Source organism: Anser brachyrhynchus (genome assembly GCF_964034855.1).
Source record: "Anser brachyrhynchus genome assembly, chromosome: 3".
NCBI lineage: Eukaryota > Metazoa > Chordata > Aves > Anseriformes > Anatidae > Anser > Anser brachyrhynchus.
This window is the reverse complement of record NC_137696.1, coordinates 95,383,761-95,406,358: the sequence shown is the minus strand read 5'-3', so window position 1 is coordinate 95,406,358 and position 22,598 is coordinate 95,383,761. Positions and strand designations below refer to the sequence as shown.

The following is a 22,598-nucleotide window of genomic DNA, read 5'->3' as shown; positions in this document are numbered from 1 at the left end:
GCTATGGTGCATATCCTCTAAAATGCCTAAAGGTTTAAAACGAGATTGCTCATCTATTTACTGTCCTGTTTTAACCAGGGAGATGTGGGACCACCAGGACCGATGGCCTTAAGTGTAAGTACACATTAAAAAAAAAAATAATAAAAAAAATAAAGGAAATCGGTCAGAAATGCTGCAGTTTGTAGCTTATTTACAAAGTAAGTACTTCCATTATTAAATTTAAGAGCCAGGGCCCTCTTTTTAGAATGCCACTACATTTTCAGTATGAGTTGTGAAGCAGAGAAAAGGGAAATTTATAAATGTAAAGAAAATAAGTATATTTAAAGCTTCTTGTTTCCCACTAAATACTAGCAAGAGTAAATTCACTTGATATTTTTAGTGAACAGCATTTTTCAGTAAAAGCTTGCGGAAGTAATTAGCACTTTTTAAGATACTGTAATTATTCTGTTGTCTGGTTGTGTTATTAAGAACTTTGTTATGACTTCAAAGTCACATATATGACACAGTATTATATATCTAGCATAAAAATGTTCAAATTTGATGTACAGGACCTTATTGTCAGAAAGTTAAGGGTTGGGGGATGGTTAGAGGTGAGTATACATGTGTATGGCTGTGGAGGTCAGCACAGGTGCACACTCAGCACTTCCACGAACAGCACCCAGTCTTGTTCTGTTACTCTTTGGTTGATCACAATGAAGGTCTGGTTGTGGGAAACGTATACGCAATGTGCATCCATCCCTCCAGTAGCTGGGCTGACACTCAGCCTGCCCAGCAGTTGCCCCTCATCCTAGTCTTTCCCTAGTCACTGGCACCCAGACATTCCCTAGATTTGGTTCTTCCACTAAACATCCGATAAATAACTCTTGCGCAATCCCAAAATACACTTCCACTGTATCCTGTAAAGTGTCTGATACCCCTACATGGTAATGCCCCTCAGTCTGAAAAGCCCTCTGGAAAGCTACTCCTGTTGACTCACTGTGTGTTTATGCTCTTCCCAACCTCCTACAGTTAGTGACTGCTTCATATACATGCTTTATGTCGCTATATGCTATTTAATTCTGATGTAATATCATAGTCTGTGTTCTTTTCATGACAGACTATGACCCTTTAAGTAGTTGTCACTAAAACACTGTTTTCCCCATTTGACATGGATTTTGTGGTGATAAAGTGATAACAGAAATTCACGTATCCAAATGCTGTACTAGAGGAGGGGGTGAAGTCTCCATTTTTTACTGCGTACAGAACAAAGTATTTTGAATCAGGAGCACAGTTTTTACTTGTAGGTGCAAAGTATATTCCAAAATCTTTGATCGTGCTTTTTTAGCTTCTATAATTAGTCATGTTATTAAATGCTTTATTAATTGCTTTCATCAGTTCATGAAAAATGTGAATTTTTCTTCATCTAATATCATCCATGTAAGTTTCAAAGCATGTTTTTAAAGTTATGAATGTTCAGTAACTACCTTCTTATCCAAATAAAGCAATTGCAGCACTAAATGGAGAAGTTTACTGCAATCACAAAACTGAGAGTTTATAGGTTAAAACTTGGAAATTAACATGGGAGCTATATAACTCTGTGGGAAATACAATTCATTCTTTCATGAAGCACATCATACACTTCTGGTTTCTTGCATTACATAATAATGCTGCTACTGATAATTAAAATAATTTTAGTAATGTCTTAATTGTACACTATTTGAATTTTAATGATTCAAAGGAGACAGGTGATAATAGTTGAGGATAATATATGCAGCAGTATGAAATTTTCTTTATCCAAAAAAAAGTTTGGAGTTTGTCATTTAAAATACTTTCAAATTTAGGTGTTTACATGTTGTGGTTTTGACATCTATATAATCTTTGTATCTTACAAATGACCAGACATACATAACAAGCACAGACTGAAAAGAAAAAAAAAGTAGTGTCACATTATAATGACGGAATATCAATTACTAGATTTTTACACAGAACATTAATACAGCCATTTAGTTTCTTTTATTGTTTCTACAGTTTTCAGAGGGGGCATAAAAAAGCAGACAAGTACCTTCCTTTCTTTATAGAAGTCTGTGTATCAGACTCCAGAAGTTTTGCAAATTCTGTTACTAACTGATTTATTCCCTTTCTTGTAACTTACCTACAGAAAAAAAGAGTGAGATAAGCCATAATGATTAGTTGTCTTTCAAGTATCAAGAAAAGATTTCTTGAGTATGGATCTAACACAGTTTCTGTGCAAGGATCTGATATATACGGGTGCAGCAGAAGACAAAATTTTGAAGATTCCATGGCCTGTGTATTAGTTGTATTCTGGCTAGATAGTGCTATAGACAGAGTAGAAGATGTTTTTAAGCTTTATAAGCTTTATAAAAGTAATACATTTCGTCTGATCCAAGTGATTCTTTTCACAAACTGAAATGAGAATGGGCCTCTCAGTAAGGACAATCCATGTGGGTGACAACAATTTATAATGATGCAAAAGAGTGGCAGAAATAAAAACTCCTGAATTCCAAGGCTATAGTTCCACAGCATATGAATAGCTCTTCCCCTAGAGTTAGTGTTACGAACTACTCAATTCATATGGTTCTGTTGTCTTCAGTTAAAATTGTGTGCACTTAGCTTTACTACGAGTCATATTCAGAGTTTAGTAGTGTGTTATTGAAAATCACAAGCTGCTTTCAAATTGACTGAACTCAGTCTTTCTATACATTAAGTGATCCCCTTTCATAAAATGGACTGTCAAAGAATTACATTTCTTTCATTACAAAATGCTGTGCAATGTTTCAGGTCAGTCAATTCAGGCATAGCAAGATGGCAGTGCATTGGTACGGCCACTGATGGTTGTCGTCATACTTAGGGAACATTTTAATTTCATACAAAGGAAACATTTAAGTTTTAAGAAAAGCAGGCACAAGTCTTTAGAGGGTTGTTAGTAACTGAAGTACTGAAATATTTTTTGTAGCTGTCAACTGATAGAAGAGATGAGACTGGGTGTGAATAAGTTGAGCAGTTTGAAGACAGATTACAACACTGTGGGAATATATGGCCCAGCAGGAAGTCTTTCTCTCTCTGCCATTGTAAATAGTCATGGGTTTCTGTTGGCAAGAACTTAAAGATGATGAATGACATGAATTGTGGTGGCTAAGGGAAAATCCATTCTTCAGATTTGTTTTTTTATTTGTGTGACTTCTGTGTGGTCATGACTTTTACAATATATAATCAGGAAAGGGAGATGTCTTGCTGTGAATAAGTAATAGGTCAGATAATATCAAGGTTCACGTGTCACTGAACGAAAACTTACTCTGTCAGGACCATTTATGTTGTTACAGCCAAAATGTGACATCAGTGTTTCAGTTATGAGTCTTGTTAAATCTGAGTTTTAAAATGTTCCATTTGTTTCAGACTCAAGCATAATATTGTAAATTTATACTCTATATCATTATCATCATTTCTAGTTTTTCCTAATGTTAAAATGATTTATTTCTTTTTATCAAAATACAAAATGAATTATTATGTTGTAGGACAGGGAAGGAAGAGAGGTGATAATAATGACGCACTAACAAACATTGTTAGAGCTAAGTCCAAAATGCATTTGGGCACGGAGGGAGGAAATATCCCAAAAGACTTGGTTTGGTCAAGCTAGAAGTCTGGGCCTGGGTCATTTACCTTCCACCTCAGCACAAAGGCCATGTTGATACAGGTGGGAAATTACGGTGTTACAGAGCTCCGCTGCCCTGTGAGGCTCTTCCATTCATATTCATATCCATAGAAATTATCCAACGGTGGAAGAAGTTCTGCCATTCACGCCAGTCTCAGGATGAACTAGAGCATCTGCAGGGCTGTGCAGGGCCAGAGCATTTTTCCCACACGCAGGCCTGTACCACAGTCCTGTCCCCATCATGGGGAGCATGAGCATGACTAAAAGGCTGAGGCTGCTTCATTGCAGTGATTCCCAGACTGCTTTGTTGTCCTTAATCCATGCCCAGTTGTTTGTAGGTAATCTGCAAAAACACACAGCCATAAGTAGCAGGAAATGTGAAAGTCTAAAGAGTGTGAGTGATCCTGTGTCTCAAAGGGCTCAGGAATTCCTGGGGAGTACTAAATCACGTACTGCTCAGAAGCACAGTAAGAGTTCTCTGCCCACCAGCATGAAAATATGCAGGACAGAATGAAGTTATTTGTCTTTGGAGGAAAAATCTGTCAGTGTTTTAATAGGTAGGTATAGCCATTGTAGCGTCTCTAACGAATGAGGGATACTTCGACATAGTATGGATGGCAGAATTCATAAATACCCAACAACTGTAACAACCTATCAGGCAAATGAGCCTATGCTAAACTGTGAGAGGGGAAATAATGCTGTGACTTTTTAAGAAGCATTTTTTTTTATCAGTTTGAAATTGAAATTTCATAGATCAGAAAGCGCATTGCTTTGAACAAAGCACTTAGAGATGAGTTATCTTGTTTAATGTCATTTAACGGTAAATCTCTACCAAAATGCTAAAGCATGCACACTTAACAAAGTGTCTTACAGTAATAGCAGGGAGTTCAGAAAGAATTTAAGTATATGCCTGGCTGTTTCTGTAGTTAATAGAGTTGGGATTAGAATCACAGCCCATGTGTTTCAGTATGGTTTTTTAAGGCAAATATGGAAAGTCCTGTTAATACAATATCATCATTCTTGCATGATTAGTTAGAGGGAAAAAAATGGCATTGTAGTGCAAAATACGCTCAACTGCAAAAAGAAATAGATAAAAAATAGGCTTTATGTTAGAATCCTACTGAAATTAGTAATTACAGGAAGTTTTAAGTATTTGATTCATGCATTATTCATACAACTAAATTTTAGTGGCACTAACTTTGACACATATGTGCATATTTAAGTATATTTAATGTGGCTTTAAAATTTTTATATGTTACCATGGAGTCAATTAACATTACGAGTGGAGATACATGTATTTGTCTCCTCAGTTCTGGTAGTAGTTTTATAAAGGAGTAGTCCAAAGTCATGATTGATTCTCATCCTTTATTTCTGCTGTCTTTAATTTCTCTTCTAGTTTGACTTTCTGAAGTGCTGTATAAGTACCAGATCTCTTTTCTTCGGTATTTTTCAAATTTCTTATAGCACATGTTAGGAATATATTATGAAATTTTCTTCCTAATTTTACCTGCTTTATGCAGTAATATGGTTAGTCTCTAAAAGTGTAAGTTCCCTGATAAATTGTATCGTAATCGAGGAGCCTTTAGAGAATAAGGGGCAGAGATTATACTGTTCTGCTGGGCAGTTTTATCAAAAAGTGACATTTGGTTTGAGAAGCTAGTGACTGTTTTCTGAAGTGACACAGCTGGCTAAGCAGCTCCCTCTCTCTCTGGTATCCACAGCTTAAGCCTGTGCATATCGTGTCAGAGGAGTGACAGGTGAGGGAAGGTAGCGCAGCAATCTCTTGTAAAATATATGATAACTATTCCTCTCGACACTTGATACGCTGCTTTTAGTTCCTGAGGAAAACGAGTGTCCGTCTGTACGTTCCTGTGAACCTATCCCTTTCAGGAGTTATAAAATAGTCATCCAGATGGCACCAAGTGTTTACGCAGAAGCCAAGGCTTAAGTCGGCCACAGACAGCAGTACCCAAGACTTGCTTACTAAACAGATAGTTGGAATGTTGGCTCCCGGGGCTGGTTAAATCGGGCCGAAGGGAGCTGGGGCACAAGTGCAGCATGAGCTGTCTGAAGGGGGAAGCTGCAGGTCCAGGCCCAGGCAAGTTCTGCGGTCGCTTTCGGCCATTCCCTCAGTAAACAAACATCACATCAACAAGGGGTTACTCAGCTTTCCTCTCATAGCTTCTCTAATTATTTGTGTAAAGCTAAAATTGTAATTCATGCTCTCCAGTATTTCCTAGGAAATACCTTCACAAATTCAATGATAGTGTAATTTTTTGGATTTTATATGGACCTCTGAAGAGGTAACATACTGTATCCCCACATTTTTGCTGTTGCAATTGGCAGCAGCATTTCAGATGCTTCTTCCTGGAAAATCATGTGCAAAATTTTACTTACTTCAACTCCTGCAAATGATTTGTGTCTTACACTGAAAAATAAAACATCTCCTGGGGATAACTTGTGTTACTTAAGCAGGGATGTACACCCCCACCCACACCTACCATTAGTAAGTGTCTCAACTAATGTTATCCTCTCATTCTTTTCACATAATGACAGGAACCAAAGGAGAGCAATACTCGGTAACTAAAGAAAGTATAGACAGAAAATTATATTTTCACTCTAATTATCTTATTTTCATATATAGCCCTCTATGAAAAATCTGAATTATAACTATTTGAGCTTTTTACTGGGGGTGTATTAACTTCATAAAAATACCAAACAGTTTAGTTCTTTTGCATTAGATATAACGATCTTTAACTCTCACAGTATAACTTACAAATATTCTTTTTTTTTTTGTGAAATGCTTTTTAAGTATGGAAGCAGATCCTATTAAGATTACCCTCTTTAGTGAAACAAGATGTTTTAGCAATTTCAATCTGTCTTCTGTGTGCAGTAATACTGATACTGAAGGCACAAGTGAAAATTCATGTCTTGGCCTCACAGATTTATGTTTTTCAAAAATTCACAGTCTTCTAAATTGGCGTGAATAGAATTTATATGTCCTTCATTAGAGGAATGATTAGAGAATAGTCCCATATGCTTTTGTATTCACAGCAGACATCATGTAAAGAATCTTTTCAAATTACTCCTCAGGAATTTAAATACTTTTTTTTTTTTTTTTGCTTAGCAGATAAACTCAGGTCTATTAAAAGTACTAGGTTCATAAAGTGTGAACTTCTGTGAAATTAGTCTTCCAATTTTCCTTTGAAATTATTGTCTCTGAAGCAAAATAAATTTCAGGTGAAGTTACCAGAGAGAATTACAGAAATGACCAAACCCTAAGAATAATGAGATCAGTGAGAATATATTTTCTGTTTGCATCAGTAATAAATTATCATAAAAAAAAGTATCTGATCATGTTTTCTTGCAGTCTGAAATGTTTACTGATAAATGCTGTCTCCTTTTCCACAGAAGTAAGTGGGCTGGTAGCAGTTTGAAAGAAAAAAAAAAAAAAAAATGAGGCCGATTCCATGTCAAACTCAAGACCAAAGCAGTATGATTATTGCAGTAGCAGTAACAGGCCAAAAACAGGGTCAAAATGTTTCAGCTTTCCAACCCAAGTTAATTCAGTAAGGATGTGAAGGAAGGTCATGTTTGGAAATGTTGACGGTATATAGAAATGTTGCTGATGGCAATAGCCCATTCTTACAAGGGAGGAAGGCACTAGTTTCCCCACAACATGCAGTAGAAACAAGCCAAAGAGGAAAATACACTCAAATCAGGTTAAAGGGTCACAGTGAAAATCATGACCGGCAGAGTAGATCTCTTGTCTGGTAACACATCCAGATCAGAAGATGACTTTAAGATTTAATTGAACGGCATCTGGATACGTCTTGTCTGTTTTTTCTGCATAGCTGGGGCATTCTTGCATGAGTGCAGCAGCAGCAGTACTGTCCATCAGAAGAGTGGTATTTGGACAGGTGAGGAATGCCCTTTGGTTCTTTCAGGCTGCAGCAGGTTACCATGATCACGTGTTCTGTTACTTCAGGAATCAAGTCACATTTTACTGTACTATTGATTTGTGCAATTTTATCCTGCTCTATTCATGGACTTCTCAGAGGGATCATCATAAACCTAAATCCGTCAGTGTGATGGTTTTTCTTTATCCTAGTGAGAACTGTGTCTTGAATAACTAGGTCAAGTCTTTGCGCTGGGAATTGCCTACCGATTTGCTTGTAAAAATTAAAAACAAAAATTCTACTGTTGATTTTGTTTCAGTGGAACTATACCAACTATAGCCAAATAATGTCTATTACAGCTGAGTATTTTTAAAGTAGCAAGTTTTATGATTATAAAAGCACATATTCAAAGGGTAAAAAATGACCTGTTCTTACATTACCACGTGTTGCTTCTACATACCTAATTAAGCTTTTATCCATGTCTTTGCTTGACTTGTCTCATGCACTTTCTCCCTGTCTAGCAGCATTTATTCCATAAAAAATGAGGTCATTTATGTGCTGGAATTTGCAAGGCACAAAATTGGGTGAGAATAGTTTATGTATAGAACACAGAAAACGGTCTGTAAAGGTGTATAATTTTTTCGTGTGTGTGTGTGTGCCTTAATTAGACCTTTCTTCTTATTGTTAGCATTTGTATACTATCTCTAATTTGTGTAGAGGAGGAAAGTCTTCTATGCTCAGAATCTATTTCAGCAGCGCAACTTAAGAGTGCATAAGGCATCTGTCTAGCCTGCTTCAAAAACAATCAGCTACATTTTGAAGCAACTTTCAGAATACTAAAAATACACTGACTTGTAAAATATTGTTTTAAACATGCTTTTGGCATCAGACATAAGCTTCCGGAGGAAGTAATACAAATAACAACTTCAAGTAATTTCAGTCTTCCACTTCAGCTGTTCTATTTTGTGTTGGTTTTTAATTCACCAAGAGGTCACAGTAAACATTTTGCTTTTGTTCAGAATGTGTTCTTAGGTTAGGCAGTTATTCTGAACTATTAAATTCACAAACCAAGTCTCCACCATGTCTCTGTAGATATTTGTCTTGATGTAACAAGGATTTTAACATGTTTTTGTACCTGCATAGTCACATGGCAGGATTCCGGTCCTGTAATAAGCAGCTTCTGGCAGTTACATGCCAACTAATACACTTTAAACCGATACCTTATGAAACTTAAAATAGCTTAACTGTCTGAATTGTGAGTTGATATTTCTACCATTTCCAAACACATTTTTCTTCTACCATCTAAAGTTTGATAATTCTCATTCGTTTTTATCTGGCCAGAAATATTATGTATTAAAAATATTTGTAGGAATTAACACCTTTGATGAGATGCAAGTTCTTCTAAAAGCTCAGTTTTTCTACTGTAACATTTTTTAAATATGTTGGTTTTTCTCTCTTCCCTTGACTAAATTTTAATCTGTTTTGATGATTTTTTTCTTTAAACAACTATAAGCTTGCTTTTCCTTTATCTAGCATAACAGCATAACAACCAACATCTTTTCCCTTGCCAACAGTTCCCATTAGTTTACCTCTTTATAAAGGAATTTGCCAGTTCCCACCCTTAATTTCTTTTTCAAGATGCTGTATGACCCTCTTGTGTCTCCCAGTGTATGATGTTTTATCTTTCAAAGCTATTCTCACTCATTGTAGTAGATTTTCTGCGTTCATAGAATCATAGAATATCCTGATTTGGAAGGGACTCACAAGGATGATTGAGTCCAACTCCTGGGTCCACACAGGACCACCCAGAAATCAAACGGTATTTCTGAGAGCTTTGTCCAAATGCCTCTTGCACTTGGGCAGGCTCGGTGCCATGACCAGTTCCCTGGGCAGCCTGTCCCAGTGCCTGGCCACTCTCTTGGTGAAGAATCTTTTCCTAACACCCAGCCTGACCCTCCCCTGTCCCAGCTCCATGCCGTTCCCTCGGGTCCTGTCACTGTCCCCAGAGAGCAGAGCTCAGCGCCTTTCTTATGTCTCACTTTATGCCTTGTGCTATTCCTGCATCTCCTTTTGCTTTTTGCCATACTCATCCTGTTGCTGATGCAAGGCTCAGGTTGGAAACTGACACAGTAATGAATCATTTTGATTGCTTTGGTTGTTGTTTACTTGTGGAGACAGTACATGTGAAATAGATTGCTTTCTGATACAAACACTTTAAAAACAATCAACATCATATTCTATGAGGCCATGTGACAGTATATAGCCTATCTCTTTCTGTCTGTGGAGATGGGTTCCTTTGATGGGGTTTGCATACCACCTGTGTCTCCTATAATTTGAAGGAGTGGAGAACCTGATCTTTGATCTCCAGAGATCTCTGGGAGATCTCCAGAAGTTAGATAGGAAAAAGACCAAAGTAGAAACCTTGATGTGCCTTCTTACAAATTACATTCTTCTTTTCTGTGCCTGAACTGTTAAATTCATTGCCAGGTTTTATAGGAATTTAACAGGGGATGTTTTATTCATCCCTTTAGAGAGATTTCACCGTTGAGAAGTTTTATTTTCATTCCTTCTGCAGGTTTCTTCTTCAGTTATTTTTCCAGGATCTCATCCAGTGAATGCTGAATAATGATAGCATTGCTAAGTCATTACCATTGCTAAGTTATTGCAGCTTTGCAACCATGTTATTTAATGCAGCCCATATTGTCCTATCACTTTTTAAACTGAAGATCCCACTGAAGTTAGTGTGAACTTTTACCTCGGATTCAATGTCAGGATATGGCTCCTTGTACAGAGTAGTCCTCCCTGCGTAGTTACCAATTGTAAGCAGCTCTCCTCCCTTTCCTTGAAGATAAACCTTCTTATCTGGTTCCTTTTTCTTGACAATAATATTGTAGAGAGAAGAAAAAGAATAAAAGTAGGTCTAGAGCAAAAATGTTGGCTGTTAATTATCATTATTGTGCAGTTATTTTGTTGTATAATTCTTAGCCCCTTGGAGTCTTATTGTACGGATATGTGAGGCTCAGTATTTCCTCCTTCATAAAACAGACATTACAGGCTTTCATTTCATTCCCTACATAAAATTGTCACAAAAAATGAAATATTAACAAAACAAAGCTTCACCTCTTCCTGGATTCCAAGAATTTCTCTACAAAGTAAAATATTGCTAATAGTTGAACAGAAAGGATTCTTAGCAAATTTTTGAACTACCTTGAGGAAGTACAAAAGGCTTACAGAGTTCATATTCACCTATTGCTTTATGTGTTTGTGCAAGTATATGCTACATAACTGCACTGCAATTAACTCACTGGGATTTATTGGACACTACATTGTCATGCATATACCAGTTCCATAAACTTTTGGAAAAAAATGGAAACAGCGTGCATAAATTTTGTAAAAGATTCTAAACCTTTTCTTGTTTGTATTATGTGCTGAAGGGAAAGAAGAAATATCTAGTGGTGAAAAAATGTCTGAGGTATTCAGTGGCTGAGTAGAGAAAGGATAGGAAAAGAAGAACCCTTGAGCTGTCTGCTTTAATTTACAATTGAAGTCAGCCTTCATTCTAATAAACTGAAGATATCCATTGAAGAGATACGAGCTAGCAACTTCTATATGCTCACTTTCACCAGTCTATCTTGGGAATTAGAGATCATAAAATAACTTTTTAATTTTTTTTTCCTGGAAATCTGGACATTTTTTAAAAACACGACTCTTACAGGGGTTCAGTTTACCCTTACTGGTGCAGTAAATCTGCATTATTGATTCTAAACAAGGAGTTCAGAATTTGGCCAAGCATATAACTCAGGCTGAAGTATTTCAATTTGAAGTGTATTGAAGTAATACCCAAGTCTGCATAATTTAAATGGTTAAGAATGTAATATTTTAGTATTTCAAACTGTTAAGTAAACTAAACATAAATTCTTGATTTTTTGATATCCTGTAAGAATATGCAATATTACATTCATTTAAAAAAATTATAGGAAGTAGATCTGCTCAGTGCTCTTTGCTGATTACATTGAAACTCATTTCATATTTCTTGTTGCTATAATGGAAATTGGATAGCTTCCTTGAAGTCATTTTGAAAAAAAAATTGTTCCAAAGTGACTCATAAATTAAGGGGGAGCAGTGTTCTAAGCACAAAGCTGTTATGTGAAGGCTTTATGATTATATTGTACATTAATCAGATACAAAATTTATACCCCCATGCCTCAGAAACAGTCTGTGATTCTGTGTCTGCATAGTCAGCCTTGCACTGAGTTAAGAAGGAAGGCTCAGACATATTCAAAATACCCCAAACTCCTGCACCTGGTTAGGGGTGAGAGGAAGACAGAAGTGACCCTGAAGGGTTTTGAAAAGCTCAGCCCAGGCACACAGAGGAAACAGCGGAGAGCTGATTCTTACAATACAGAAAGCATAAGGCTGCCTGCTATATTTAGTCTCGCTTCTCTCCCCTCCCTTCCTTTCCCCTCCACATCCAGGGCCTATGTTAGAATTTGAGTTGTAAAGTTGTCATTCACTTAACATAAATTGTTTGCTTTCTTATGGCATCCTAACTTAACCAGATAAATAGATTTTCACACAAAACTGTAGCTAAATACATTTATAATTGCTTAAGTAGTACTGCTGATTCACCTCTCTGATTCTAACTGATTCAGCATCTATATAAAAGAATACGATTAATAATTACAGTTTGCATTTTCTTCCTCACACCTGAATACAACAGTCCCCTGGAAGATGTAATTACAACTAACCTGCTTTTATTAGAAATAAATGCTTTGTCTTGACACCTGGCTCACTTGTATAGAATAATACAGGATGAAAATAATATTGAATGTTATATTTGTTTAATGTTTGCATTTTCAGGGTTTGCCAGGGCTGGAGGGTCCCCAGGGTCCACCTGGCAAAGAAGGTCAAAGGGTGAGTAAACTTTGTGAACAACTGGTGTGTGTGCTCACTGACCTTGATGTGTGACTTCTTTCTAAGCACTAATAAAAAATTGAAAGGTAGCAGCTGAGTATGAAGCATGCTGACAACAAAATGAGCTTTGACATTTGAGGTTTCTCTTCAGTTGAAGGAGATTTAACAATTTAAACCATCTAAAATGTTTTAATGACTGGCAGCACAGATGTAGATATTGTCTTTTGTTCAATATGCTTCTGCTTTAATTTGAAATGGAAGAATACTAAAACTGCTCAGGAGATTTAGTTTTCTTGCAGAAATAGACCATACCTTACTGCATCTAGGATATATGAATGTAAGATCATTATCTACAATGTTATCAGAATCCAGAGCTAATGACCCGAGTTTTTTTGTAGATGCCATTATGCAAGTGTCAGAGGCTAGCGTATATATACAAAGAATACACTATATACACTAAGAAAAAAACAACAACAGTGGAGATTATTCCCAAGGCATGAAATAAACATTTGGTTATTGAGAATTTTATTATAATGAAATAATTGGCTGATTTCCTTGTGTATATTATGCTTTCACTTTCCCTGACCTCCTGTCTTTGGTACTTAAGTGGAGCAGAGAATGAATATTTATGAACCTGATATCTCAAGAAATAACTTGAAAGTTTATATCCTATTTTTCTCCTTGGGAGGATATTCATACTCAAACATTTCTATATTTTTATGAATGAAATTGCACCCAGTTCATGGTTTTAAAACTGGATCTCTCAATAATTCTTGGTTACTTTAGGTATCATAATGTTGAGTATCTCAGTTAAGTTATCTAAAGTGGAAGGATTTAGTATTATTGACATTAGTCAACCACAATGAATTATTAAAGGCCAGTTTAATAATTCTAGTAGTGACTACTTCCCTGGTATAACATAAGACCAGTTCTTGAACAAAAGCTTTGAGGCCTACAGGCCATTACTCAATGCTTTTTATTGCTGTTTTCTTTAAGTTAAAAAACTATTAATGAATTTCACATAAGTTAAACATGAAAATTTGAAAACTGAGATTATTTAAATTTCAAAGGAAGGCTAGAGAATCCTTTCAGAAAAAAAAAAAAAAGACAATGTAGTAAGGGAGAATCAGAAGTTATGTGGTGAATATAAACATGGGATTATAGTCTTGTTATTAAGGATTTTTACTATGATTTTACTGTTATGCAGTTAGATACCCAGGATACTGAAAGGCTCCAGATACTCAGTTATAGTACACTTTTGTGTGTTTTTATGTGAAGCATTCAGTCTGCAGACATTCAAAGTTTCTTAGTTCTCCTTTAGGGACAATTATAAATATGACTATTTTAGAAGCATCACTCTTTGAATTTCTTAATTTTTGAGGCAGAGATTCAGAATTAATGCATTGTATTATCTATAATTTTGGATAAATTCATTTGGAGATGCCCTTTTTATTTTGCAGTGGAAATTAGGGGATTCATAAATTTATCATGGCCATTTCCTATCCACACGTAAAAACTGAACTGCTGTCTCACTCCAATATATTTAAAAACAGGAGTGCTGATTGTTTTATAATCTCAGCCATGCACACAGTTGCCCTGGGCCAGACAATGGGAATAGCAGACTTCAGACTCACAGCATCTGTCTTTATCTTTCTGCCAGTGAGATGTTCACAACAATACTCATTCTGCTGGCCACCCCCACCCAAGCTTTAATAACATAGTTTGCAGTCTTAATTCAACTCCCATGTGCACTTGCATTTCCAATACATTTAATTACACAATAACATACTGTTTGTAACAAGATCTCTGCTCTGTTTAATGACAAACAGGACAGCACATATCTAATGGCTATTAAATATTCCTTTTTATTTAATTATAGATGTCATGTTCCTTTGTTCTACTTCCAGCAGATCATCCAAATCTTTCACATTATATGAAATTATTGGTTTTGTCATGGTCTGTATTTGGAGCATGAAAGCATAATATTGAGCATTAAACTAACTGATGATTTTTCTTCAACATATTGCTCAGATGTAAAGGTGCTATTATGCCCATTTTGCAGACTTGAGCTATAACATATTAGGGGAAAAGAAGCACCCAAAACTTCTGAAAAAATCTGTTTAATTTTGGGTGCCAAACCTTGAGAACCTGACATTTTTACTCTTTCCATTTGCATTGTATGTGTCATATTTCAAAATTTTAATTCCCACTTCAGCAGCATTTTTTAGTGTTCAGCTCTTTTGAAAATTAGGCTGATATTAATAGCAAATTGAGAATTGTTAAGTGTGTAAGTTAGAGACCTCTGAATACACTAAAAACAAGATCTAAGGAGCAGAGGAAAATTAACAGTGTTAATGATGTTATGTCAAAAACTCAAAAAACCTTTTAAAAGACTCATGAAAAAGCTAGTGCTTTAGATGAGTGACAATACAAAATGAGTTAGAAGGGGAAGAATAAAAGCCATGCCAGTGGGTTTTTCTCCTGTTTGAACTGGCCTGAGTCATGCATTTTTTTTTCAGAGTGTTTTTAAGTGGAATTTTTTTTTATCATTCAAGATCACAGAGGTTATTATTAGAACTACTAACAAATATGAATGATGGGACACTCCCCAAAGTGGACACCAGTCACCTTATTTTGACTACAGGGGCGACCTAGGGCAAATGTACCCCTCTGCCGTATTAAAAGGAGTAAATCTGGGTAGTAGCATTTCTTTCATCTCATAATCTATATTGAAAATTACATAGTAATATATATATATTAGAAATTAAATCTTTATATATAATTATACATATGCATATTTATGTATAACTATAATAAATATAAATTGTAGATTTTAGTTCAAAGTTGTGCCAACCTTTAAATGCTTATTGACACATATATTGACATATATGTGGAATTTGCTTAAAAGCATAAATTTACATCACTGAATCAGATGATGGCTGTAGGTTATTTATTTCAAGAGCAAGGGGAAATCAATGCATTATTTCAAATAAAGCAGTAGACACTTTTGTCCAATTAATGCATTGTAGGCACAGTTACATTGTATCGAGTCAATATTTGGTTATTAAAATAATATATATTTCATTTTCTCTGGCCTGGTCATCTGTTGTGTTTCTGTTACATGATCTCGCTGGGATATGATCTTTCTCCCAAGTCAATGAGCAGTTCTTAGCAGGTTCTTAGGCTTGTAAATGATGGTATGCAAATAACTCAGCCATGGAACTTGATGATAGAAGTGTGTACAACAAACACATCGGTAGTTTAGTATATTAGTTATGTTTACGAGAGTAAATTCATCAGTTCCCACTTACTGGGACCTTTTTACTCTCATCTTCTTTGTTATGCCTTCTCATTGTGCCATTTTCCCTTTGGTCACCGAAGCCAATAGACTCATGGTCCTTCATGCTTCACTTTCTTTCTAAGATCTCTCAAATTTGCTTTCCCTCTCCCAATCAACAGCTCATATGTATGGACCTTGCTTCTCACTTCAACTGTGAGCTGAATTATGTGATAGAGTATGTATATGTTTAAAGTATAATTAATGCTTTTCCATCCAGGAAATAAAAAATAAAAACCATGGAATACCATAATAACATGGTAGTGAGCATAATAGAAAGAAACAATGCATTGGTGCAGAATGCATTTCCACCTGCGTTTCCTCCTGCATTTCCACCAGTGGCAGAAACATTTATCCCAATTTACTACTTTTTTTTTCCCTTTGGGAAAGTTGCTCGAGGAAGATCTCATACTTTCATATAAAGCATTTTCATTGGTACGGTGTAAAAGATCCTGGCAAGTAATCTTTTCCAAAATAAATCATTCTTATCTTCATTATATTGGCCATCTTCACTGGAATTGCTATCGTTAATTTTCGGGAAAGATAAAAAATAGTGAATTGATGCTATCTAAATATCAATACAAAAGAAAAAATATTACACATTAAGACAGATGTTTTCAGATACAAGCAAAAAGTTATCAGCTTAAAGTGTGGGTTTCTTCATCACTAGTAATTCAAATATCGGTATTTATTTCTAGGTAGTGTTGCTCTAGAAACCAAACTGCAAAGTAAAAAGGGAAGATGTTAAGCATTACTAATTTTGTAGATGTTAGAATATTAATCTTTGCAATAAAATGTAGTGCATAGCTGCATTTATATTTGGGGTGTGTAATTTAAGCCTAGCTAATACACTTTCCTCAGAAAGGACCTGGTTAGATCATAGAGTAGACACCAAACCAAAGAAGAAAAAGGTGAAGTTCCTACTTTATTGAGAGAAATATTGAAATATTTTATTTTTAATGTCTTATTCTGAAAACTCAAGCTCATTCTCATTCACTGAATTCCCCAAATCTATGTTTCCATCCCTCTTTAACACTCAGGGTTCTCTCCTTTCAAATTTGATCAGTTGTAAAAGTTTTTAGTCTTGTGTTTGTTTTTTTTTCTCCTCAAAACAAGTAATATATTGCTATGTCTATCTGTTGTGTACTTTCTGGAGTTTTCATGCTTTCTAGAATTTACTGTCAAAAATACTTGCACATTTTTCTTGCATGTATTAAGTTATTACTTACTTAGTAATTCTCATCTTAGTAATTACTGTAAGTTAACCCCAAGTTCTTAGTACAGTAAATACAAGTTTCTCTTTAAAAGCAGTATTCCATAATTTCCATTGTGTGTGATTATGGATCAGAATAACAGTTAAATAATATAGAAGATCCTGTCCTGTTCTGAACTGAGAAGTACATTGCATTTTACTGTTTTCTTTAAATTAGCTTTTTCCAAATTGAGAGGCATTCATTTCAAACCTTTGCTGTTCTTACAAAAAGACCAGTGTTTCTTCTCGCTCTACCACTAGTGACTTTGTATAATTATAAGTGGTTCATGTTAGATGTGAGGCCTTGCTAGGAGCATTTGGTTTTAGTTCTGGTCACTGGGAGAAATGGACCAGTAGGGACAGTTCCCTCCTCCTCATTCCTTTATGAGACAAATAACTTTTCAGTTTCCATTTTGTTGGCTTCAGGCACTCAGAGCAGTATATTACTGCTGCAGCAACTTGATATTATTACACCACTGCTCAAAATTACATGAGGAGCGCCTGAAGGTAATCAGATGTTACTCAGAAAAGTCCCTGGCCTGATATTACTGACCAAGAAAAAAAACAGAAAGTATGAGTAATACCCTAGCATTGCATGGAATGGAAACCATGGTAGACAGCTACACTATCTTCCTGGCTTCCTGCATTATGCAGTACTTCATTATTTCTCTCAGTAATCCTGAATAATCCTGCACTTCAGGTAAGTCTGTCCTTAACAGAAATACGGTTTCCGCCTGAAAGACATGAACAGCAGAGGCTTCACAAGTTTCCTTGATTGCTGCAGTGTTTCTTGTCAATCCCACATTTCAAAATGTGCTTTTTTATTTACACTTGAGCATGTAGGTTGACCTTTCAAAACCTACTTTTCTGTCATGTCTGCCTTACGTTGAAGAGACATTTGAAGTATTTTTTCTCTGTCATCAAGTCACCATTCCATTTTTTTTTTGAGAAAACTAAGGTCCTTCAGCTCCCCATGTAAGGAGTTTTCTTTGGTCTTCAAATAATTTTATCATATTGCTGTACTTAAAGTTTCCACATTTATAAATACATACTAGGTGTGGAGTCATTCATAGTTTGCGTCACTATGTTAAGTATAATGAAATGTATATTTGCAGAATATAATTATAGAAGTTTTGGAAATGAATGTTTAACTTTAGTTGGATATCTTTGTAGCAGAAATTTTCCCTGAAACTGATGCATTTAAAAAAAAAAATCTGAAAGTGATATAATTTTATTTATATAATATTTTAGTGAATTCCAAAAAAATTATCTTAATACAAAACATCAATGCAACTTTGTTAAACAAATATATTATAAAATTTTAAATACGTTATAGCATACCTTGAAATCTAGAAAATGTTAACTTTTCCTTCTTATATGTAAGAGTCAGGCCCAGAATGTACCTAGCAGGCACAGCAGTTTGTGAAGTAGTTTCCGTGCTCTGCTTCTTTTTGGTATCTTCCTGAACTCCTGTGTGATTTTGTTTGGATTTGGGAACTTCTGGCAAGTGGCCAGCAAACGTCCCCTGTCCAGCATACACATTCTTAAATATGATGGTCACAGGGCACAGGACCCAGGTACCACTGCAGTAGCTCTCAGACTCTTGGACCCAGACAGCTTCAGAAGGAGGATGCAGCTCTGCAAGTCTCGGGCTGGAGGCAGCGACAGGGTCCTCCTGCTGAAGCTGGGGCCTGCTGCAGGAGATGTCCAGTTGTTGAGGAATTCAAGTCCAAGTTGCTCAAGATCAAGTGGAAGAGTTGTGGGATGATGTCAGCAGACTGCACAGCATCAGAGAGAGTGAGAAGGAGATTGACTGGATCTTCTCGGAGACCCTTCTCTTAACAGAGAAGGGGAATTGGTGACAAAGGACAAAGAAAATTCAGGTACCCAATGCCTGCTTTGCCTCAGTCTTTACCAGTAAAACCAGCCTTCAGAAATCTCAGGCCCCTGAGACCAGAGGGAGTGTCTAGAGTGAGGAAGACTTCCCCAGCCTGGTACTCCTCCACCGAGGGAACACTTAAACAAACTGGATGTAAATAAGTTCATAGGGCCTGATGGGTTGCACCCACCTGTGCTGACAGACCTGGCTAATGTCATTGCAAGGTGACTCTTCGTTGTCTTTGAATGGTTGTGTCAACTGGGAGAGGTTCCTGAAGACTGGAAGAGAGCACATATCACTTCAAGAAGGGTAAGAGAAAGAGCCAGAGAACTACAGGCTGATCAGCCTGCATGATGTGATGGAAAAAAAATTCTCCTGGAAACCATTTCCAAACGCATGAAGGATAAGAAGGTAATTGGGAGTTACCTGCATGGATTTATGAAGGGGAAATTGTGCTTATTGCTTATTACCTTATTGCCTTCTACAGTGAGGAGATTGGGTTGATGGATGGGAAGAGAACAATGAATGTTGTTGATACCAAGTAAGCTTTTGATGCCCTCTTCCATAGTATCATTATAAGTGATAAAGGACGGGTTAGATAAGGAGGACATTGAGGTTAATTGAAAACCGGCTGAATAACCGGGTGAAGAGGGTTGTGATCAGCGAAACAAAGTCTAGTCAAAGACAAGTCACTAATGGGCTCAGTACTGGAGCCAATCATGTCCAATGTCTTCATTAATGACCTGGACAGTGGGGTAGAGTGTACCCTCAGCAAGTTGGCAGAGAACTGTATGAAGAAGAATTGCATGAATTTCAACAAGACCTGCATCTGCAGAGGAATAACCCCTGGCATCAGTATACACTGGAGGCAGGCAGTCTGGAAAGCAGCTGTGCTGAGAAGGGCCTTGGGGTACTGCTGGACAAACAGACCATGAACCAGCAATGCACCTACATGGCAAAAAGGTCCAGAAGTATCCTGGATTGCATTAGAAGATGACTAGCACATCAAGGGAGATGTCATTCCCCTCAGCGCTGGTAAAGTCACATCAAGAAAGATAAGGGCTTTCTGGAGTGTGTCTAGCCCAGGGCCACAAAGAGGATTAATGAGTCTGGAGCATCTCTCACATAAAGAGAGGTGAGAGAGTTGGGACTCTTCAGCCTGGAGAAGAGAAGGCTCGTGGGGATCTTACCAATGTATATAAATACCTGAATGTGTTTAAATAGCTGATGAGGCACTGAGGAAGAGAGAAGCTAGACTTTTTCAGTAGTACCCACAGGTGGGACAAGAAGTAGTGGGCACAAATTAAAAGACAGGAAATTCTGTCTGAAAACAAGAAAACACTTTTTTTTTTTACTGTGATTGTTGTCAAATATTGGAATAGGTTGTGCGGAGAGGTTGTGTAGTCGCCATCCTTGGAGATACTCAGAACTCAAGCGGACACTGTTGTGGACATCCTGCTGTAGGTGGCCCTGCTTGAGCAAAGGGATAGGACTAGATGATCTCAAGAGTTTCCTTCCAACTCAAACTATTCTGTGATTTTTATTTAACTTGTTCTAGCTTACTCTCAGCATAGCTGCCAGCAACTTCATTTTTATGGATTAACAAGATATCTGGAAATGTTTTGTGTATATATTTAAACAGACCAGTTCTCCACCGTGGTGGTTTCCCTGATTCCAATGATGAATTCAGTTCAAACAATTACAAGTCTTTCCATGTTACCACAGCCATATTATTGACTCTGTTCCTTACAAAGTTGCAGGTGTCTTGAAGTAAATATTTTTGAACCAACTTCCATATTTCCAACTTGTGTGTTTATAACACCAAATACTTCACTTAGGAGTAGGTTGTTTTAGCATTATCTCATTGATAAATGAAATCCCTCAAAAAACAAGAGTCATTTGAGCTGTAATATCCGGTGTTTCAGAACAGATCTCATTAAAATGGTCTGTTTGGAGGGACCTTGTGAAATCACAATATCTACCTATTAAATAACCAATTTACTGTCTGAGATGACAAATTTTTCTAATCAAGGATGAATAAAATTATTATGACACAGAGGAAGATCTTCCTAAAGAATTGGGTGGGGATTTATTATATTTTCTTAACTTAATTACTTAAAGTGACATACAAATATCAAAATGAATTTAAATTCAGGTTGCATTTATCTGGTTTATAGAACTTAAACATTTCTTTGACATAATTTGTTTTCTAGTTCAGTGAGTAAATGTTGTATTCAACCAATTGTAAAACAAGCTTTACAGAGTAATGATAATTACTGCATAGTAGGTTAGGCTCCTGGCACAGCACAAACAATATTTTTCACAGCTACAGCTCTGGAGTTTTGGAATCTCTTTTAATCTTCTCATTCCTTCCTGACTTTGATGTAAGTTGTTTTTATGTAAAGCTCTAGTCTGATTTTCTCTTTAAGTTGGAGTGCTGTAAAGTCCTTCACTTGGGTATTGAACAGTCTAAAAATGGTTAATGTAGAAGAGGGAGATAATTTGGTTTTTCAAACAGTGTTTCTAAATTAAAAGCAAAGTAAAGAGCCGCTAAGATAGGGTACAGATTTAAATATATATATTTTTTTCCCACTTTGGTGTTTAAAACTGGTATTAAAAAAAAAAAAAAAAAAGTTGTACTTTAGAATACTGAAGAAACAATCAGCAATTAGAAAATACTTTTATCATTTTTTAATTTCTTTATTTTCCGTAGAAGCCCATAGTTTCCATAGTTGTATTTTCTGTAAAATACAACTTCTAATCACAAACCAGAAATTATTTCAAGATCTCATTTAGAATTTTTAAACTACTTTCCACGTACTTTATCACTTTTTTATGTCTCTTAGCAAAAGGCATAGCAACTTGAGAGAATAGGAGATTGCTTCTTATAATTCAAAATTAAGGTGTTCATTATAAAAAATCTAAATGTAGTTGATAAATACCTTTAGAATTGATTTTAAATTAAAAATGCACTCCTGTGGATACACTTGAAAAAATGTGATTGACTCCATGTAGAGGTTTGTTAGAAATAGAAACATTGAAGAATTTAGGTTGTAGTGTTTTACTTCTTGGTGTTGTTATGCCTGTTTAAGAACTTTTTTGATGTTTATTAAATACATTTGAAGAGTGCTATATAGTCTGGCTAGGTGATCTCTTTTAGCATTTTATAAATACAAAAGAAAAGTAAATAGGCTTTATTGGAAATCATGCCTAAAATTAGAAAGCCAAGGTTGAGTGAAGGAATACTTCTGCATTAGCAGGGAGTTCCCAAGTGAATTCTCTTCCAAAACAGGGGATTAGGATCTTTAGTGTTGTGGGCCATGCTTCTGTGAAAGGCTTTAATGACATATGAGGTGTAGATTTTCACTTGTTTTCTGCACACTGCTTAATTTCTGGCCTTATTTCCTGAGAGTTTATTCAGGTTTAACATTTAATATAGAGGTGAATTTGTTATATACCAGCTACCATCATATATCCTCAAGGCCACGGTTAATAGGAGTGAAGAAATTGTACATTCAAGTCCTAATATTATATTACCAAAGTAGACAAGGTTTCATTGAGTACAAGGTGGATTTTCAATGTAGGAAACAGAATATCCAAACTGTAAGATTTCTAGGGATTAACAAAAAAAGTTTTGCAGCTGTGACACTACCACAGTTACTGACAAA

The 22,598-nt window shown here is 36.1% G+C and overlaps 1 protein-coding gene across 18 annotated transcripts in view; it reads left to right on the top strand.

Annotated features, from left to right (window-relative positions):
* The window catches only part of COL19A1 (collagen type XIX alpha 1 chain), a 202,754-nt gene that overhangs the window by 103,345 nt on the left and 76,811 nt on the right, over nt 1-22,598 (top strand). For all 18 annotated transcript variants that reach the window (XM_080584508.1, XM_080584506.1, XM_080584507.1 and 15 more), the window contains 2 exons: nt 79-114; nt 12,409-12,462. In XM_080584508.1, the coding sequence (XP_080440634.1) occupies nt 79-114; nt 12,409-12,462 (90 nt within the window). The remainder of the gene's footprint in view (nt 1-78; nt 115-12,408; nt 12,463-22,598) is intronic.